At 41.6% G+C, this 20,399-nt stretch overlaps 1 protein-coding gene across 1 annotated transcript; it reads right to left on the bottom strand.

The window, feature by feature from the left end:
• Window positions 1-2,232: 2,232 nt before the first annotated feature.
• On the bottom strand, window positions 2,233-15,943 carry LOC102131720 (uncharacterized). The gene is made up of 5 exons (XM_045384648.2): window positions 15,767-15,943; window positions 14,507-14,664; window positions 5,232-5,350; window positions 3,283-3,365; window positions 2,233-3,016 (listed from the first exon to the last, which is right to left on the bottom strand). Exons 1-5 carry the CDS (start codon window positions 15,941-15,943, stop codon window positions 2,882-2,884), a joined length of 672 nt encoding a protein of 223 aa, XP_045240583.2. The 3' UTR covers window positions 2,233-2,881.
• Window positions 15,944-20,399: the final 4,456 nt, after the last annotated feature.

A 20,399-nucleotide genomic window follows, 5' to 3' on the forward strand; every position in this document is an offset into this window, starting at 1 on the left:
CCAAAGGGTCACCTCAGGTGTTGGGGACACAAAGAAACAAAAGACGTTCCTGTTGGGAGTCATGTTTGTTAAGGGGAAAGAGACAAGGGGACAATGCAACTGACTTGGAATGGGACAGCAATTTGCCTTCCAGAGGCCATCTCAGCTGCATTTTGCAAAGTGTTATGCTAGCCTTGCTCACACACCAGCCAAACCCATGCCAACTCACCATCCAGCAACATCTCTGCGCCTGCTGTTTCAGGAGGGTGTGCCAGCGTTGTGTTTTGTTCACACTTGAAAACTGCATTTCTAGGAATCCTTTTACCAGCATATGGTTGGGAAAGAGGACCTCACTGTGATCAGGAGGCTGGACCCAGAGGAGGGACTGCCAGGTTCAAATCTCACCTCTGTGACTCACTAGCTGTGTCCCCGACAGACATGTCACCAACCAACCCTCTCTACACTTCAATGTCCTCACCTCTAAAAAGTCTGCTTATAATTCTTATGATAATTGTAGGTGATATTGCAGGAAAAATACTTACAGTGCCTTGCAATTCCAGGCCTTAATACATACTACCTATTATTATAATAGCTGTTAATATATTAATATTATATATATTAATGTTGACTTTTTAAAAAAATCACCATTCAAAAATAAATAGTACATTTGTCTTCATCTTGAGTTTAGCTCATGGCAGTGACTTCTAAAGGTTTATCATTTACTTACAACTAAGTGTTTGCCGATAATCAGGAAAAACTGCTACCAGGCAAATGTTAAGATTAAGCTTTTCTACATTTGGCTGGCAAAAATCAAGTCATTTAAAGCCTTCCCCCTCAATTCTACACCTGAATAAAAATATACATGATTTGTTAATGGAAAGTTTAACAGAAATGTTGAACAAAGATGACCTCATATAGTATTTAAGTAAGATAAGCAAAACGAGTAAGATTTTAAAATATATACATAGGCATGTGTAGGTTCAACTAGACATTTTTGTGGCAAATTACTGTCTGATAAAACAATTGTTTAATTTAATATCCTACATTGCCTCACTGCTTAAAAAATGAAATAAGATCAAATGACATCAAAATATACATTTATTTTTCTGTTTCTATTAACCACGCTAACCAAGGACACATGTCAGAGGCATTAAATGAGCTTTACATCAAGTTACACAAGAATTCACCTCACTCATGGAGATCCTAATTTAGTAGGCTGGGGAAGAAGCAAGTAACATCTGTGGTTATTAACCACTGTGCAAGATCTCTCTCTTTTTCTTTTCCCTTTCGACAGGGTCTTGTTCTGTCACCCAGGCACAATCACAGCTCACTGCAGCTTGGACCTCCCAGGCTTAGGTGATCCTCTCACCTCAGCCTCCTGAGTAGCTGGGACTACAGGCATGCACCACAATGCCCAGCTAATTTTTTGTACTTTTGTAGAGACAGGGTTTCACCACATTGCCCAGGCTCGTCTCAAACTCCTGGGCTCAAGCGATCCACCCGCTTGGGCCTCTCAAAGTGCTGAAATTACAAGTGTGAGAAACCGCGTCCAGCCCAAGATCTCTCCTTTGAAAAGAAGTTTTTTTGCCTTGAAATTGTGTGCAAAAAACGTTTCTTGATTCTGTAACCCTGCTCCCAAAACAAAACTTGACTGTTTGCAACTCAATAAAGAGAAATGTTGAGTTGCTTCTCAGCCCTTAAAAATCATGAAATAACCCTCTGGTCTTTTAACACTAACAAGAGAGTTAAGGGAAATGGGAAGGGAGGAGGCAGGACTTTCCATCTGTTCCAGGAAATCATATGACTGCCTTCCCTTTATACTGATAAGGCTGCCAACAGAACTCTTAGTGCTGATGGGTGTGCTCTGTGTCTCACTCTTCCTATGCATAACCATTAGCCACATCAGTCTGCTCATAACCTTCCTAACTTCCTGCCATCCAAGGTCCTTGCTTCTTTCATTCATTCAGTCAATGTTTTCTGAGCATGTACTGCACCCCAGGGAACAAATGCAAAAATGCCCCTGCCCTCCTGGTGCTTGCATTCTAATTTCTAAAAAATGGCCTCCTGAAACTGCCAGACTTGTTTAAAGAACTGCTTCCTCAATGTGTTTCTTAAAAATGATGGTATTTTGGAGGCAGAAAAGCAAATAATCGCAGTTTGAGAAAACAATGTGGTTCAAAGGATTAAAGAAATTAGAGGTTATAGAGGGTCTGCACGAGAAAAGATATGGGAACTCGTGAACCTTTTGGAGTGGAATGAAGCAGTAACAGAATGACTGGCTTGGAGGTTATTTCTGACGGGGTATATAAACCCACTCTGGAAACAGGAATGGCCTGGCAGAGGATTAGGATTCAGTGGCCAGAAGTAGGACCCGTTCCCAGCAACAACAAATTTAACAATTCCTACTAGAAATGGGATCAGGAGAGAGGCAAATTCATGACCAGCAGAGGTATCAACATCTTCAAGTAGCCGTAACAACTACTTTAATTTTTTGGTAAAAGTTTTTCCAGGTCAATAAAAAATTAAGGGGTTAAAAAGTAAGAGTGATACTTAGATAAAGTTATCAATAACAACCAAGACCCAGAAAGCTTACCCAGCTAGTCAATGAGGAACCACGGATAAGGCTCTTACTACTAACCCCATGCTTTTTCCACTACATCATGCGGGGAGTTGAGCAGGGTCATCTTTCATCAGCAGTATCTAAGACATGGGACACTACAGCTGCAGAACACAGCATAGGAGAAGGTCAAACTTATAACAGCTGAACTCTGGTCAATGACACATGGTTCTCAAATGATCAGAACTGGGTGTCTAGGTGGGGAGTAGTTGCCAAGAAGAGGAGAGAGGTTGTTCGGAATTGCTACATTAGGATAATTGTTATTCATGAAACCCAGAACTAAGTTCATTCATCAGCAACCTTACCTAGCTCTGGGGGCAGAATGGCGAGGCAGTTCCCCTGAATGTGGACCTCTTTAAGCTGGGTAAGCTCCCCGATTTCCTTAGGCAGTGAGATCAGGTTGTTATCCCTATTGTTGAGCTAAACAGAAGAAAACAAGGAGTTGTCAACACATTTTCACTTTAAAACGTGCTCCACAGAAACTCTCATCCTCCTCCATGTCCTCTCTTCTACTAAAACTCAGTCTTTTCCATTTGTTTACAAGTGCCGGTAGATAATCAAGAAACACTATCAGGAGTAGTGGTTTATTCCTGCAAAACAAACCTTACTCCTGCTCAAATTGACTTGATTCTACCCCTAAAAGGCTGCAGCAGTGAATTGATTTTCTAAGAATTTAGATAACTTACTGTCTGCATCTTTGTGAGCTTCCCAATATCTGGTGGCAGGATTTCAAAATTGTTGTCACTCAGATAGAGTGCACACAGGGTGGCTGCAAATTAAACAGCAATATATAAACAGGGTGGCAGGGAACCTAACCATTTGAGGTCTGATCAATACAAGGGAGTCAGCTTTGATTAATAATGCTGGCTTGGTGAAAAGCCTTTGACATACCTGGGGCTCCCAATGATAGCAAGCAGGTCAAACCAAGATTTACTGGCTTATCGTGCATCCAGTGTGTCCAGGAAAACATCTATATCCAAGAGGACTGATGCAATTAACAATGTGGGCACTAGCATTTTGGGGCACAGAGTTTTAACGCATTTTGAAAACAGATTGCTATTTTTCTCATCGATTACTTTTGATTCACATTTATATCTCCATTTGCATCCAAAGTAAAACAAAGAAAACTACTGTGCCACTTTTATGGTTACCTAGGGCAAAAAGGTTCTTTCAAGTGAATACAACTATGTTAAAATAGACCTTTTCCTATGTAAATAGCACTGTGTTAAAAATTAATGAAAGGCTTTCTGGTGACGGAGGCTATAACCATAGCTCATCAGTTCCATAATCTGACTAATTATTACTGCTTGTTTCTACAGCCTTAAGGACAAAAGTAAATGAAGACAAAGGGGCTAAAATAATGGCATGAAGTTAACAGAGTAAATCCTAACTTAAGCAGAATATCAGTAGTCAGAAATTTGTTCACAATTATTACACAATGATAATATGATTCCAAACTACTGAAGGCTAAAATTCTAAAGCATCTGTTTATCCTCAACCAAAAAAACTCATTATAATTAGGTGTATGTTTTGTTTATCAGTGTTTATTTATTTCTTATAGATAAGAATCTTGCTCTGTCACCTAGACTGGAGTGCAGTGGGTCACTGCAGCCTCAAATTCCTGGCCTCAAGCCATCTTCCTACCTTGGCCTCCCAATTACCTAAGATTACAGGCACATGCTACTAATTTAATTTACATGGTTAATTTTTAAATTTTTATTTCTAGAGACAGGGTCTCTCTATGTTGCCTAGGCTGGTCCTACACTCCCAGCCTCAAGTGATCTTTGGAGCTCAGACTCCAGAACTGTACGTTAATATAACATAATAAAAACAGGTGCTCCACCACCCAAGAAAATATTTTACAGTTGGTTTCATGTGCTTGAGAAAGTCATAGAGAGAGAATGTACATAAGGTAAAAAGTGAAAGTTTAGAGACCAGCTCAGAAAATTCAGATTTTCTGAATGCCATATAAGTTACTAATTGAAGAAATAGAACACTCATTTAAAAGAAGCAAACCTTGTCTGAAATAGTGCATGAGTTCCCAGAAGAAATCACTTTTTTAATTTTCAAAAGCATCTTCAGCAAGAAATTTGTTGGCATATAAAAGAATAAAATGTGGCCAGTAATTTCTTAATGCCTGTGTACTGGATAAATAGGTCAATAAGAGTACTTTTTAAAAGGCTGAAGATAAGAATCCCAGCTGGAAATTTAAAAAATTTGGTTAGTGATTTATTAATAAATATTTTTATAAATAATTGATTGTGACATCCTGGGCAAATATCGCACAAAGAATTAATACCAACATGGGAGGGTACCTTTTTTTGGCATGCTATTTAAAAAGAAAGTCAAGTCTCTTAGCTAAATATGAGGCTTGATCTCATTTCGGTACATAATCTCTCTCAGAATGTTAATATGACATTACTAAGTCCACTTCAGCCCAATGGTGTCACATAATGATATATCAAATGTACATACTGCTGAGCTACAAAGGAATATTCAAAAGGAGTCTCTAAAGTAAAAAATATCTCTGTCCAGTAATTTCTCTTGGAGTTTATTTAGGTCCTGGCAAATACATTTCACTCTTAGAACGCAAAGTATAGTGTTCAGGAGATTTATAGAACTGAAAGTTTCTTACTCAGGTAGAAGAAGTTTCCAGGAAGACAATTTTCGTTCAAGTTGTTGTAAGTCAAGTCCAGAACCTCAAGAGCTGGCAGGGAGCTGAAGCCTCGTGGCAAAGTGTTCAGCCTGTTCATGCTGTTGCAGGGGGACAAAAATCTGTTAGGACACCAAAGACACATTTATACAGATTATCAAAGGCACCTCTGTTTCACAGGCTGAAAGTGTAAGACAGTGCCATGATCCTAGAGTCACTTTATACTGTATTTTTATTTTTTATTTTTTTGAGATAGGGCCTTGCTCTGTTGCCCAGGCTGGAGTGCAGTGGCACGATCTCGGCTCACTGCACCCTTGACCTCCCCAGGCTCCTTTCACTTCAGCTTCCCAAGTAGCTGGGACCATAGGCACACACCATCACACCCCACTAATGTTGATATTTTTTGCAGAGATGGGTTTTTGCCAGGTTGCCCAGGCTGGTCTCAAACTCCTGAGCTCGAGCCATTCTCCCACCTCGGCCTCCCAGAATGCTGGGAGTATAGGCATGAGCCACCAAGTCCATCCTATTTTTTTTTAATTAAAAAAAGAATTTATTTAAAATTTACATTGACAAGTGAAGATTGTACATACCTATGGTGTACAACATGATACTTCTGATATATGTATAATCCATTGTGGAATGGCTTAAATCACACTATTTAATATACACATTGCCTTGTATCATATGCTTGTCATTTTTTTTGTTTGTGGTGAGAATACTTAAAATTCACTCTCTTAGCAATTTTCAAGTATACCACATATTGTTATTGACTGCAGTCACCATGACGTACAATCCATCTCTTGAATGTACTTCTCCTGTCTAACTAAAATTTCGTGTCCTTTGGTTAACATTTCTGCAATTCCCCTCTCCCTCCAGCCTCTGGTAACTATTTTATTCCCTGTTTCAATGAGGTTTACTTTTTTACATTCCACATATAAATGAGAGGATGTGGTATGTTGTCCTATTTAGACTAATAATTTTAGTCAGAGAGCTTATATATTCCTGAAACATTTGAAAATTTCTTGGTTGTCATTTTTCTCCAATGGTGAAATTTAATCACTGTTTTACAGAAAAACTCAAACCATCACAAAATATCTGTCCTTGTAAAGAAAAATTTCCTTATGAATGTAGTGATAATATCTCAAACTATACACATTGAAGCTTTGTAGTTTTCAGACTTTTGCTTTATTTCATTTCTTTTATTCCTTTTAGAAGGGATAATCATTTTTTTTTTTTTTCCTACAACTGCTAACACTCAAAGTTATCTTCAATTAGAATGGTGATGGCCAGGGGCTGGAGGGAGGGGCAATGGAGAGATGTTTTTTAATGGATGTAGGATTCAGGTTTGCAAGATGAGAACATTCTGGAGATTGGCTGAACAACAATGTGAATACGCTTAACACCATTGAACTGTATACTACAAAGACAGTACTTTTGTTTGTTTGTTTTTTATTTTTTGAGATGGAGTCTCACTCTGTTGCCCAGGCTGGAGTGCAGTGGTGAGATCTCAACTCACTGCAACCTCTGCCTCCCCAGTTCAAGCGATTCTCCCACCTCAGCCTCCTGAATAGCTGGGACTACAGGCGTGTGCCACCAAGCCCAGCTAATTTTTGCATTTTTAGTAGTGAAGGGTTTCACCATGTTGGCCAGGATGGTCTTGATCTCTTGACCTCGTGATCTACCTGCCTTGGCCTCCCAAAGTACTGGGATTACAGGCGTGAGCCACTGCATCCGGCCAGACAGTATATTTTATGTGTATTTTATCATAACTTAAACATTTTTTAAATCATACAATTGACCCTTGAGCAGCATGGGTTTGAACTGCCTGGGTCTAATGACACATGGATATTTTTCTTCTGCCTCTGCTACTCTCCTGAGACAGCAAGACCAATCCTCCTCTTCCTTCTCAGCCCACTCAACATGAAGAAGAGGATGAAGACCTTTAAGATGATCCACTTCCACTTAAAGAACAGTAAATGCACTTTGTTTTCCTTATGGCTTTCCTAATAACATTTTCTTTTCTCTAGCTTACTTTATTGTAAGAATGCAGAATAGAGGCGGCTGGGCGTGGTGGCTCACACCTGTAATCCCAGCACTTTGGGAGGCCAAGGAGGATGGATCCCAAGGTCAGGAGATCGAGACCATCCTGGCTAACACGGTGAAACCCCGTCTCTACCAAAAATATAAAAAATTAGCTGGGTGTGGTGTCGGGCACCTGTAGTCCTGGCTACTCGGGAGGCTGAGGCAGGAGAATGGTGTGAACCCGGGAGGCAGAGCTTGCAGTGAGCTGAGATCGTGCCACTGTAGTCCAGCCTCGGCAACAGAGCGAGACTCTGTCTCAAAAAAAAAAAAAAAAATGCAGAATAGAATAATAGAATACATATAACACGCAAAATATGTGTTAATTGACATTTATGTTTTGGTAAGGCTTCCTGTCAACTGTAGGCTATTAGTAATTAAGTTTGTTCAGGATCAAAAGTTATGCGTGGATTTTTGACTGCATGGGGGGTCAGTGTGTTGCTTCCTCAAGCCACGTGTTGTTCAAGGGTCAATTGTGTGTGGGTGTGTGTGGGGGTGTGTGTAGTGTGTGTGGGTGTATGTGGTGTTGTGTGTAGTGTTATGTGTGTGTGTACGGGGGTGTTATGTGTGGTGTGTGGAGGGTGTGCTGTGTGTGTGGTGTGTGCAGGGGATGTGGTGTGTGTGTGGTGTGTGTGGGTGGGTGTGGGGTGTGTGTGCGGTGTGGTGTGTGTGTGTGGTGTGGTGTGTGTGTGGAGGGTGTGGTGGTGTGTGTGGTATGTGTGTGGTGTGTGTGTGTGGGGTATGGATGTGGTATGGTGTGGTATGTGTATGGGGTGTGTGTAGGGGTGTAGTGGTATGTGTGTTTATGCAGTATGTGTGTGTGGTGTGTGTGAGGGTGTGTGTACGTGTTTGTGTCTGCATGTTTCCAGTGAAATCTAAGGAAATTTTTTTCTTTTTTAAAATCATACTTTAAGTCCTAGGGTACATGTGCACAACATGCAGGTTTGTTACCTAGGTATATATGTGCCATGTTGGTTGGCGGCACCCATCAACTCATCATTTACATTAGGTATTTCTCCTAATGCTATCCCTCCCCTATCCCCCCACTCCCCAACAGGCCCCAGTGTGTGACGTTAAGGGATTTTTTTTCTACACTATCTTTTATCCTTTTCTTTAAGCCCCTTATTTTTCTCAATGCAGTTCCCTTTGAGCATGCTTAAAAGCCAATTAGAAAAAAAAACTTTAATAAAAGTTGATAGGTATTGAAAGGTGGAAGGGACTGTGACAATAAAAATCATTCCAGTCATCGATGCTTCTCATAACAGATCAAGCTCAGTCCCGTCCTACCAAGCGGGCCTCACCAGAAACAGCTGACAGCAGAGGGGGAAACCAAAATGGAAACGTGGGTTCCCCATCTCAGTAAGAAAATGTCCCAGACAGACTACACCCAGCAAAACTAGCTTCACGACTATCTACTGCCATGACAGCAACAATGAACATTCTCCATGAAGTCACAATTTGTGAAGCACATTATGGCAAGTACTTCGCTTGTTCACTAAAACTACCTTGTAATACAGGCAAGATGGAGCTTGTAATTAATGCCATCTTGAGATGAAAAAACAGCCTGAGAGAGAGTAAGGAGCAAAGACTTCAGAAGTGGGTGACATGTGTCTGGAAGCACCCTGTACCTCACGGAGGCCAAAGCCACTCCAGACCCGTGGGCTCCTATGCAAGGATTCTGAGAAGAAGTGCAAGTCAGAGACAGGAAGGGAGGTAGGGAAGCATACACTAGGTGCTTCTGTCTTTAAACACTGCTTTAAGTTATCCGTTTTTGAAAACTGCTGATTCCTTAACATTTTTCTCTGCAAATAAAGAAATACGCTTTTGCAATATTAGGTACAGGAAATCCACAGTTAAACAGGCTTAGAGGGAAGAGGCATCTCACTTGAGAGAGAGCTCCCATTCAATCTCCAGCCCAGAGCAAGCCTGGAGCCCCTCCACCTCTTGGTGGCAAGAATCTACTTAACCAAAGGTTCCTTTTTCCTTTGAGTGACAAAACAATACCTACAACGTGTAAGGAACACAGCAGAGTCCCACGTGCAGCTGACAGCAGTATGTAACAGTAGTAGGCACGCCACCCTGGGGGGCAGAAAGGAAGTCCTTAAACAAATGCTGAAACTTCAGAAGAGCTGCTAGCAACAGCCCCAGCTACAAAGCGGGCAAGGAACTGCAGAGACTTCTGGCCACCTCTTCGGAGGCCAGACCATGTGCACTGTGACCTGTTGGCATCTTTCTGCAGAATGAAGGCTGGAACACACTGGCTGTCCCCCTTCCCCTCAGCAGGTGCTAACATCCATCTCCATCCATCCACATTTCCACATGTGGGAATTCCACGTTCAGGGCCCCACTCTGACACTGCTAGCAATCAAGGTTTCCATGAGAGGTTACAGGGGGAGTAGGAAAAGAATGGAGCTTTAAGGTAGGAGACAGCTAGGTGAGGAGTCTGGCTCCAGCACTTGCCAGCTGCGTGACCTTGACCAAGTTACTCAGCTTCTCTGAGACTGAATTTCCTCAAGTATAAAATAAGGCTGATAACATCTTCAGGGCAGGATCACTGGGAGGGTGAGAGAGAAAATATGTGAAGCACCCAACACCCGATCCATGATTCACACGTGGCTTCTCAGGAAAGGAGAGCAGTTGCTAGAATTATTTTTCAAAAGATTTGAGAGAAAATTTTGAATCAGCCCTAAGCGAGCAAGCTCACCTCATGACAAGCCACTTGGGATGGTCTGAATATCAAGTGTGGTTTTACCATTTGTGCCACACTTGCTTAATCTCAGGTGACTTCAGGTGTTGAAACATAAAGCTTCATAGGGCTCAGCTATGCCAATTGGTATCAATTCTTTGTTTGCATGGGAAGATTTTTCAAATGCATGTTGGAAGTGGGCAAATGTCTGCATATAAAACCGGGATGTCTAAGGCTATTCAGCATCTGTTTTCCTTTTCTTCTAAAGCCCCAGAAAGGTCTGTACAGACTCCTTTTCAGAGCAGTTTCTTCTCTGCAGGTTGTCTTGAGCACCTCCAGCTTCAATAAAACCTTCTTGGCTAAAGGCACTAATTTTCTCAACTCCACAGTGACCTACTCACAGTTATCAAAAATAAATAGTAAAAAAATCTAGGCTGAGCCCGGTGGCTCATATCTGTAATTCTAGCACTTTGGGAGGCCAACACAGGCAGATTGCTTGAGCTCAGGAGCTCAAGACCAGCCTGGGCAACATGGCAAAACCCCGTCTCTACAAAAAAGACTACAAAAATTAGCCAGGTGTGGTGGCACCTACCTGTGGTCCCAGCTACTCAGGAGGCTGAGGTGGGAGGATCACTTGAGCCCAGGAGGCATAGGTAGCAGTGAGCGGAGATCACGCCACTGCACTCCAGCCTGGGAGACAGAGCGAGACCCTGTCTCAATAAATAAATAAATAAATAAATAAATAAATAAATAAATAATCCAAATCCATAAGTACCCCACATGGTACTTAATAAAAACTTCTATGTGTTCATGAGACAAGCTCTAGCAACAAACAAGGTCAAACGTTATTTCTGAATAGTTGGGCACAGTGGTCCTGCTGTGAAGTTATCCTAGAAATAATCATCAGCATGGGAACATGTGTGGTTTCACATTTTTTGGAAAATAACTCTAGGAAATAAACTGTATTTAAGCAATTAAGAATAGAAATAAACTTTCTTTTATTTATTCAGGTGGCCTAAAATTATCTCATGTCTTACAAGCAACAGAATAAACTGCAAATACTATATAAAACTTTGAAAGCAAATTCTTATTGAGGATGCCTTTTGGATCACGCATACAAGTGGCTTGCCTGCTCCATTTTGTGATCTCCTGTGTGTATGCTTTCTTTCACCCTGGCTCCTTAGAATAAGGCGTCCTCCCTGTAACTTGCCTTACTGTGTGAACATAATTCTTCATGCCATTTGAGGACAGAGGCATCCTTTAGTGAAACCCATCTTAGCTCCTTTCCCTAAGAACTGGAGGTTTTCTTCAAACTTTGACAACTCCATCTATGCAGCTACACAATTAAATACAAAAAGCTTTACACAATCAATAAAACAACGACAGCCAAAGTGTAAACAACTCCAAAGAGAACAAGAAGGCAACTAAGATGCATTCATGAAAAAGAAAAGTTTAGGGCTGGGTACAGTGGCTTATGCCTATAATCCCAGCACTTTGGGAGGCCAAGGCGAGTGGATCACCTGAGGTCAGGAGTTCGAGACCAGCCTGACCAAGATGGTAAAATGGCATCTCTACTAAAAATACAAAAGTAGCTGGATGTGGTGGTGCATGCCTGTAATCCCAGCTACTCGGGAGGCTGAGGCAGGAGAATCGCTTGAACCCAGGAGGTAGAGGTTGCAGTGAGCTGAGATCATACCATTGCACTGGAGCCTGGGCAAGAAGAGCAAAACTCTGTCCCCAAAATTAAAAACAAACAAACAAACAAACACACACACAACAAAACAAAACAAAACAAGAAAAACGGAAAATAAAAAGAAAAGTTTACAGCTCTGTCCTACGGTGCCTCAAACCAAACAGAACAAAACCTGAGCTTATTAGTTTCTTCACAAACCTGTCTCCATCTGCTCTATTTTTCAGCTGTCCAACACAGAAACATAGGTATCATTCTATCCCATCAGTTACTGCTGTCAATGTTACCAACTGTATAGTTTTCATATAAAATCCTTCCCTGCCTCCACTGTCACTGTCCTAGTTCACATGGGACATGAAGCTCATGTTCTTACTGGTCTCCTAACCTCTAGTTTCCCTCCCTCCACCCTCTTCTCCACACTGATCTTTTGTAGGAAAATCTGACCATATCTCATATCCACTACTCGGCTATGCAAATTTCTCAATTGTCAGCACGATAAAATTGGAGCTCGTTTATTTATTTATTTATGTATTTATTTTTGAGATGTAGTATCACTCTGTCACGTAGGCTGGAGTACGATCTCAGCTCACTGAAGCCTCTGCCTCCTAGGTTCAAACGATTCTCCTGCCTCAACCTCCTGGATAGAATAGCTGGGATCATAGGTGCACGCCACCACACTTAGTTAATTTTTGTATTTTTAGTAGAGATGAGGTTTCACCATCTTGAGGAGGCTGTTCTTGAACTCCTGGCCTCAGCTGACCCACCAGCCTCAGCCTCCCAAAGCACTGGGACTACAGGCGTGAGCCACCATGCCCTGGAGGAGCTTGTTTATTTAGCACAGAGGCCTTTCATTAGCACTTTTGACTCCCTGTCATTATTATAAACATTTATTTGTTTATGATTGGTTTCCTCAACTGCAATGGAAGCTCCATCAGGGCTGGATGGCCAGTAGCTAGAACCACGCCTGGTACACACTGGGAACTTAGTAAATCCTCATTCACTGAACAGCAGATATCCAGGATTCCCTGTCTAGTCTGACCTCTGACCTTACAGCTGCCTGCCTCACACATTATACTCAACAGTGCCAAAAAAACAACAATTCCTAGGCCCCAGGCAGGCAGTGCTGTGAGCGTTTAAATATGTCATTTGCGACTGGGCGTGGTAGCTCACGTCTGTAATCCCAGCACTTTGGGATGTCACGTGGGTGGATCACGAGGTCAAGAGATCAATCGAGACCATCCTGGCCAACATGGTAAAACCCGTCTATACTAAAAACACAAAAATTAGCTGGGCATGGTGGTGTGAGCCTGTAGTCCCAGCTACACGAGAGGCTGAGGCAGGACAATTGCTTGAACCTGGGAGGCAGAGGTTGCAGGGAGCCGAGATCACATTACTGCACTCCAGCCTGGCGACAAAGCAAGACTCCATCTCATAAAATACATAAATAAATTTTAAAAAAGGCAAATATCTGGCCAGCATCTATTGCCACTCCACATCAATCACTAACTTAACCAGAGCATTTAGTGGCTAAAATTTAATGAATATACGACTTTGCACAGAGACAGAAACATGAGTGGGCAGTTTCATCTAACAGCTGTGCCAATGAAGATGGAATTCTGATGCCGCAGTTCCGATTTGGGTCTATGGATGTGTTGGTCTGTTCTCCCATTGCTATAAAGGAATGCCTGAGGCTGGGTAACTTACAAGAAAAGAGGTTTAACTGACTCATGGTTCTACCAGCTGTATAAGAAGCATGGCAGCCGCTGCTTGTGGGGAAGCCTCAGGGAGCTTTTACTCATGGTGGAAGGCAATGAAGGAGCCTGTGTATTACATGGCAGGAGAAGGATAGCACGAGGGGTCTTGCAATAACTCACTCACTATCATAAAGACACTACCAAGAGGGGATGGTGCTAAACCATTCATGAGAGCTCCCCCCCTATGATCTAATCACCCTTCACCAGGCCCCACCTCCAACACTGGAGATTACAATTCCACATGAGATTTGGTGGGGACACAGATCCAAACCATATCAATGGTGTCTGATGGAGCCTTTAGACCCATAACCTATGGGGTTCTCTTCCCAGCTTGGCCACTAACCTCAGGGGTGACCAGAACCCAGTCCCTTAGCCCCTTTGAAAAGGCTTGGCTTCCTCTGTATAAAATGAAAGCACTAAAACTTGCCCTCCCTACCTCACAAATGTTGAGAGGATCAAGTGCTGCAAAGCAATACATGAAGACAGGTTATCATTATTATTATTTACTGCTACCTGGTTCTGCAACCTCAGTTGAATCAAAACTCCTCTCTTCACCTTGGCATAAAGAAAGACAGAGAATTGTCACCTCTCAACTACAGAGAAGAATTGCAAAAATGAATGAAGCAACATTAGGGAATACATTCTTCCCTCCATGGCATGAAGGTGCTTTGTAAACCGTTCCTATTTAACACAGAGAGAAAAAAAATCAACCATATTACAACTTGTCTGCCAGTTCATGCTAGGCAAGTAAGTCCCTTCTTGGTCAAGAGAACTGAGATAAAATTTTACTGGACACAAAATACAGTAAAAATGTAACTTCCTTATTATGCCAACTATTAGCTTCTCAATTAGCTCTCAAATATTCACTAATGTAGGCCACCGAAAGGATATATTAAAACAATAAAACTTTTTTTAAAGCCCAAAACACAAAAAGAAATTAGAAATCCACTTCTGTGCAATGATATAAATGGAATTCCTCCCCTGGCCTTACCCAGCACGCCCCTTCCACTCTCTTCCTCTCCATCCTTTCCCCTCCACTGATACTCACCCAAGGTTCAGGTGTTTGAGTTTTTGATGGCTGCTGATCTGTGTGGGCAGCTCCTTGATCTGGTTATTTAAAAAGCTGAGCACTTCCAAATTCTTCAGTTCTGCTATGTTTGGTGGTACCACCATGGAAACATAAATGTGAATCTGGGAACAGAACTCCTAGCAAGGGATGGCAGCAGCACATTTTGCTTTTCTTCAAAGCAAAGAAAGATATAACTCCAAAAGGACCATTGAATTCACCTATCAGTCTTACTTATTTTTTATGGGTTTTTCATAAGCAATCGCTCACTTCTGAGTGGCCGCTGAAATGCTTTTTCGTGTATCATTAGCTAAGTGCTTGGCATAGTTTGTTTCAGATGGACAATGAAGAGGGAAACAGAGCAAAAATGCACAAAAGGGAATTTGTGTACCATAGCAGCCTATAAAATTGAATATTACGAAGCATACATACTTATAGTTGTCGTATAGGATCTTTTAAGTGCAATTGTTTTTTTCCTTTTGGTTTTCTTGCATTGCCACCAGAAGAAAGACAGCAACCTCCAAATCCCTTCCTGGGTGACGTACATTGAAGCTGTTTAAATAACCCAGTATCTGAAGAGCTGTCCTCTTAACATTGCATTATATTAGCTCAATTTTAAATAATGAAATATTCTACCTCCCTAGTTTCTGATTTTGGCCTCTGGAATAATGTATCTTGATCAACACCACACACACATATAGACACACATACATACATACACATACACACACACAAAGGTTACATCAGATTAGCAACAGATCGATATACTATTATTATATAGAAATAAAAAAGTCAACTCAGCAGCATGCTATGAATACTAGTATGCAGATCAAAGGTGAAAATCAACCACTGGGGACCTGAAAGTTTCCTCCTTCCTTAGTGTGTGTATGTATGTGTGTGTGTGTGTGTATATATATATATTTATACTTGAAAATACAAATGTAAAAGCCAAAGACATCTTTATCTCATAAAGCACAAACTATAAATTGGCAGCAGAAGGACTTTCCATAGGCTGTAATTCATCTATCCCATTTGCTATTCAATCATTCTTCAAACATTCGTATGGCGATAAGCTTGGCCATGGTTCATGTAAACTCCGATACCAAGGCTATCCAGGTAACTAAAAACATGAACAGGGGCCTGGAGCCCAGCCAGAAAAAGTGTGATATCTCATATCAGTCAGGTTTACTTCCCATCCCATCTGCTTCCTCCAGGGGTGCCCCAGGAGGCTGGAAAACCAACCTGCTTGCCTGCAGTCAGACCAAAGTGCCTGCAGGGCTCATTAACTTCTTTTTGGCTGGAAGCACCTCCACTTTGCTGGACAGGCTGGAGAAACCAGAGTCCATCTGATTTCTGGACTGACACGGCCCCTCCCTGAGCAACAGCTTTACTCCTAAAAGGACATGTATCTATGGCCATTGGTTACATCTGCAACAATCATGAGCCACCCGGCAATGCAGTTGATGCACATTCACAAAATCAACAATCAATCAGCTCAAGAACAGTTTCCCTCAACCGGCCAGCAGCCCACAAACTATCTCCCCTCCACATGAAGAATCAAAATCAACTACTTAATTTATAACAATTGCATTTCAATTCTGTTGAATTGAGTAAGGAAGATTCTGTTCTATGATCTAAAATTAATAATTCCACAACCAATAGCTTAAGCATTTTAGGAGTTACACAATAATAATTAACAGGGTGTGTTCTGGGGCTGGGCTATCTGATGGACAGCCACTAGCTACATGCAGCTATTTGAATTTAAACCCAGATTAATCAAAATTAAATTAAGCGATGAATGCTATTATTTGGTCACAGCAGCCACATTTCAAGAGCTCAACAGACACATGTGGTGTCTAGTGGTTCCACTACTGCATGGCAGGGATACTGACCATTTCCATCACCACAGAACGTTCTATTAGACAGCCCTGCTCTATGGCAGTGGGTCTCAAACCACAGAGACATCAGAATCGCCAGAGGACTTGCTGAAACACAGATGGAGGGGTATCCCGGAGTTTCTGATTTGGTAAGTTTGGGGTAAAGCCTGAGAATCTGAATTTCCAGCAACTTCTCAGGGGATGCTGATGTTGCTGCTTTGGGAACCATATTTTGGTTCAGAAAACTTAATTCATTGGCAGCATCAGGATAATCAATCCAACACATATGTCCCTTACCCTGTGCAATAATGCGATGAGTATAATAATCAATCTTATCCAAATGAAGACGCCTATTGAGCTGGGGGATTGACAAGAATGAAACACATGATACTCTAGATAGCTAACACGTTCAATGTGGGTGCCACAAGCAAACACTTTCTAGTCAACTTCTGCTTCCCCACACAGGATTTTATGCTAAGATCAGTATTGCTTAAGATGGATAACTCCAGATTTCATGCCTGTGCTGTGGATGGAAAGCATCATGTGTTCAGAGCAGCTTCTGGCTTCCTGGCAGCCGTGGGTGTGCGTTAGCATGGTGCAGGGTCTAGTGCTGCCCTTCTGGAGCTGAAGAGAACCTGGCTGTCGCTGGTAACCGTATGACTCTAAAGACCAAAGTGTGACCCCCTGACCCTCCCGTGGGCTGCACCCAAGCAGAGCTCTCATCCTTATGTTTTTGTGTGGTGCCTGCTGCTCCCAGAGTCTGCCACTCCTTACAGCTTTGTGTCTTTGCCTCAAGGGCCACAAGATGCTTTTGCTCAAAAAGCACCCCAATCAGCTGCACCCAAGCTGGTCTGTCTGTGCCATTACTACCACCCAGCATCCTGCCATTAGGGCTCAGTGTTTTGAAGTATAGCAGGTGACATTTCTTTGCATGACCACCCTTGGTCACTATGAATTTGCCACTGAGTGACTTGATTCAGTATGCTAGGGAATTCAAGGCTTTTTTCCTCTGGAAAGCACTTTATATGCAAAAAAAAAAAAAAAAAAAAAAAGTCATTTGTAGTTACAGTGATTAATTATGTTTGTTTTCTGGACAAAAACACAAGGTGGATAATGAACTTATTACATATTACCATAAGAGTTTGAAGTCCAAAAGTATACTAATGATAACTGGCTTCACAGATTTTATGGGATTTCACCCAAAGCAGCTATTAAAGGAGTGAATTACAGTAGTTCTAAGTTGTTTAAACATAAAGTTTATGAAACAGTGAAATTCTCATTTAGAAGGTTCTACATGTTCCTCAAGGTAAACGTAAAATATCAAAATATCTAAGCATCTACCCCAAAAAGGCCAACAAATAATAGCTTTATAAGTAACAAAGTTCTCCAAATATTATTAGCTTTATAAATAACAAAGGTAATGCTGCTTTCAGTTAATAAACAACAAGTATTTACTGAGAACCTGTGCCCCAAAAGCACATGCTCACTCTATCCTAGTATGAGCCGCCTCAGGATTCTATAGCCTAAGTCACTTTAGTAAACAAAAAAAATCCCTGGCTTAACTCACTGCAACACAATGGTCCTACTCTTTCAGAAGCAATGTGAAAAATCAATTACATGAAAATTAGAGGAAAAAGTATAAGCAATTAATAAGGTAGATTTTAAAGTATAAAGCCAAACATGCAAAAATATATGCTCCTGAGCTATAAAAGGTGTGTATGCATAACCAAACAAATCTCCTGAAAAACTGACAAGCATAGATTTCTTCTCCTCCGAGGATATAAAAATTAATTTCTGAATCTTGTGTTAACTTCCAAAGCGTCTTCAGGAGGATATATGAACTCTGAAATCTTGCAGGAACACCGCTTCTAAATTGACTCCAGTTCTGATGCGCTACCCCTCCAGCAAAGCTGTACTTGAATAAAGAGGTTTAATTGGGGAGCTGGGAGGGAGAAGCAGCACCGAGAGGAAAGGAAATGGCATTCAATGGCATTCAGTGGCATGGGGAGGAAGTGACACCCAGCGAAGCGTAAGAAAAGGAAGAGTAGGAAAATTGCCCAGGAAATTCCAAAACACTGGGAAGAGAGAGAAAGAGAATATGAAAAAAAACTTCAACCCATCAATGGAGAAAAACAAGCTCAGTGTTATAAAAGGAGTGATCTAGGCTCTTTTATGTGAGTACATGTCTTTATTATGTATAATATGTATGAATGTATATCTACACGTAAGCCTCGATTATTAGCATTACGTGGTAGACAGTAAGCAAGTCACATTCTATCTTGCACTCTTACACACACACATAAAAAGCATGTTTTGCCATTAGTTTCTGTCTCCTTTTACAATTAAGAATTAATCTAGCTGGGTGCAGTGGCTCACACTTGTAATCCCAGCACTTTGGGAAGAAGCTGAAGTGGGTGGGTTACTTGAGCCCAGGAGTTTCAGAACAGCCTGGCCAATGGGGCAAAATACCACCTCTACAAAAAATTAGCTTGGCATGGTGGTGCATGCCTGTAGTCCCAGCTACTCAGGAGTCTAAGGTGGAAATATCACTTGAACCTGGAGGTTAAGGCTGCAGTGAGCTGAGATTGTGCCACTGTACCAGCCTGGGCAACAAAGAAAGACCCTGTCTCAAAACAAAAACAAAAACAAAAACAAACAAAAGGGAATTAATCCAGCAAGAGGACAAAACTGGACTGCTTCTCTTCCTACTGGACCTTATCTTTAGGGTCACTGCATGAGGAGGGCAGGAAGGGGAGGGAAAGGAAGAGTCCCAGGGCTAGGAAAATCCACCAAATCCACATGGGAGCTTTGATCTTTCCCTCTGAACTAACACAACTATGGCTTTTAACCTTAGGAACTGTCCCTGTTCTTCTATTGGAATGAGTAAGGATCCAGAGCCACAGGAACACTTCGTCCATGGTGCTCCTAGCTTGACCTGATGGGACATCTCAAGTGCACACACACATCACTTGCAGAGACAGCAGGGGACATGGTGGAGCAGCCACTTGGAAGCCGTGCAGAAAGCTCTGTCTTTCCCTCCTTCTGGTCATTTAACCACTTTACACCTGTTTCCTTCACGTGATACAGAGTGAGGGTTCAACAAATTTGCTCTTTCCCTTTCATCTCCTGCTGAAGTTATTACATAGGTGTTGTTCTTGATGGTCCCATAGGCTGTGGGGTGCCTTGTATTTCTTTCCACACAGGGCTGGTTCAGTTGGATGAAAAGGAGGGCTTCACAGAGAAAGATGAGCATTCATCTCAACTTTCTGAAGGATGAGCAAAATTCAGAGAGAGAGGTAGGAACTTCAGATTTTAGAAAAAATCAGGTGACTAGAACAAAGAATATTTAGGCAGGGGGAAAAAAAGCTAAAGAAATAGCAAAAAATTAGACAAAAGAGGGTTCAGACTGAAAACAGCAAAATGCAAGGTCAATGAGTTGGTTAACTGGTTATCAATTGTATTCAAGTGGTTTTGGCTTACGAAGCTAAAGAAGAAAACGAAAAATGGAAATGGGAAAGGTATTCCCTTTAAAAAAATCTGCATGTGCCCACACCATGTTCCATTCAAGCCTGGGAGCTACAGGATTACAAATTCTTATTTAACCAAATGTAAATTTAAGCAGATTAATAAGGAGGCACTTAGCTACATTTTTAAAGAAGCCATCAAGAATGAGTTCTGTGATGCATTAAAAATCATCTAAAGTTTCATACAAATTTCCAAGAAGCATCTCCTTTAAGAAATAGCATCACTAGACCAAGGCAGACAGATTGCTTGAGTCCAGGAGTTCAAGACCAACCTGGCCAACATGGTGAAAGCCATCTCTACTAAAAACAAAAACTAGCTGGGAATGGTGATGCACGTCTGTAGTCCCAGCTACTAGGGAGGCTGAGGCAGAAGAATCGCTTGAACCTGGGAGATGGAGATTGCAGTAAGCCGAAATCGTGCCACTGCCTTCCAACCTGGGTGACAGAGTAAGACCCTGTCTCAAAAAAAAAAAA

This window comes from Macaca fascicularis, chromosome 9, assembly GCF_037993035.2.
Source record: "Macaca fascicularis isolate 582-1 chromosome 9, T2T-MFA8v1.1".
In the NCBI taxonomy this organism is placed as follows: Eukaryota; Metazoa; Chordata; class Mammalia; order Primates; family Cercopithecidae; genus Macaca; species Macaca fascicularis.

Excerpts from the sequence above, each read along its gene's own strand:
- LOC102131720 (XM_045384648.2), bottom strand. The coding sequence starts at position 15,943 with ATGGCCATAGATACATGTCCTTTTAGGAGTAAAGCTGTTGCTCAGGGA. Across the intron at positions 5,351-14,506 it reads CTCAAACACCTGAACCTTGG|CATGAACAGGCTGAACACTT; the intron begins GTGAGTATCAGT and ends CCCCTGCAACAG. Across the intron at positions 3,017-3,282 it reads AGCTCACAAAGATGCAGACA|CTCAACAATAGGGATAACAA; the intron begins GTAAGTTATCTA and ends TCTTCTGTTTAG.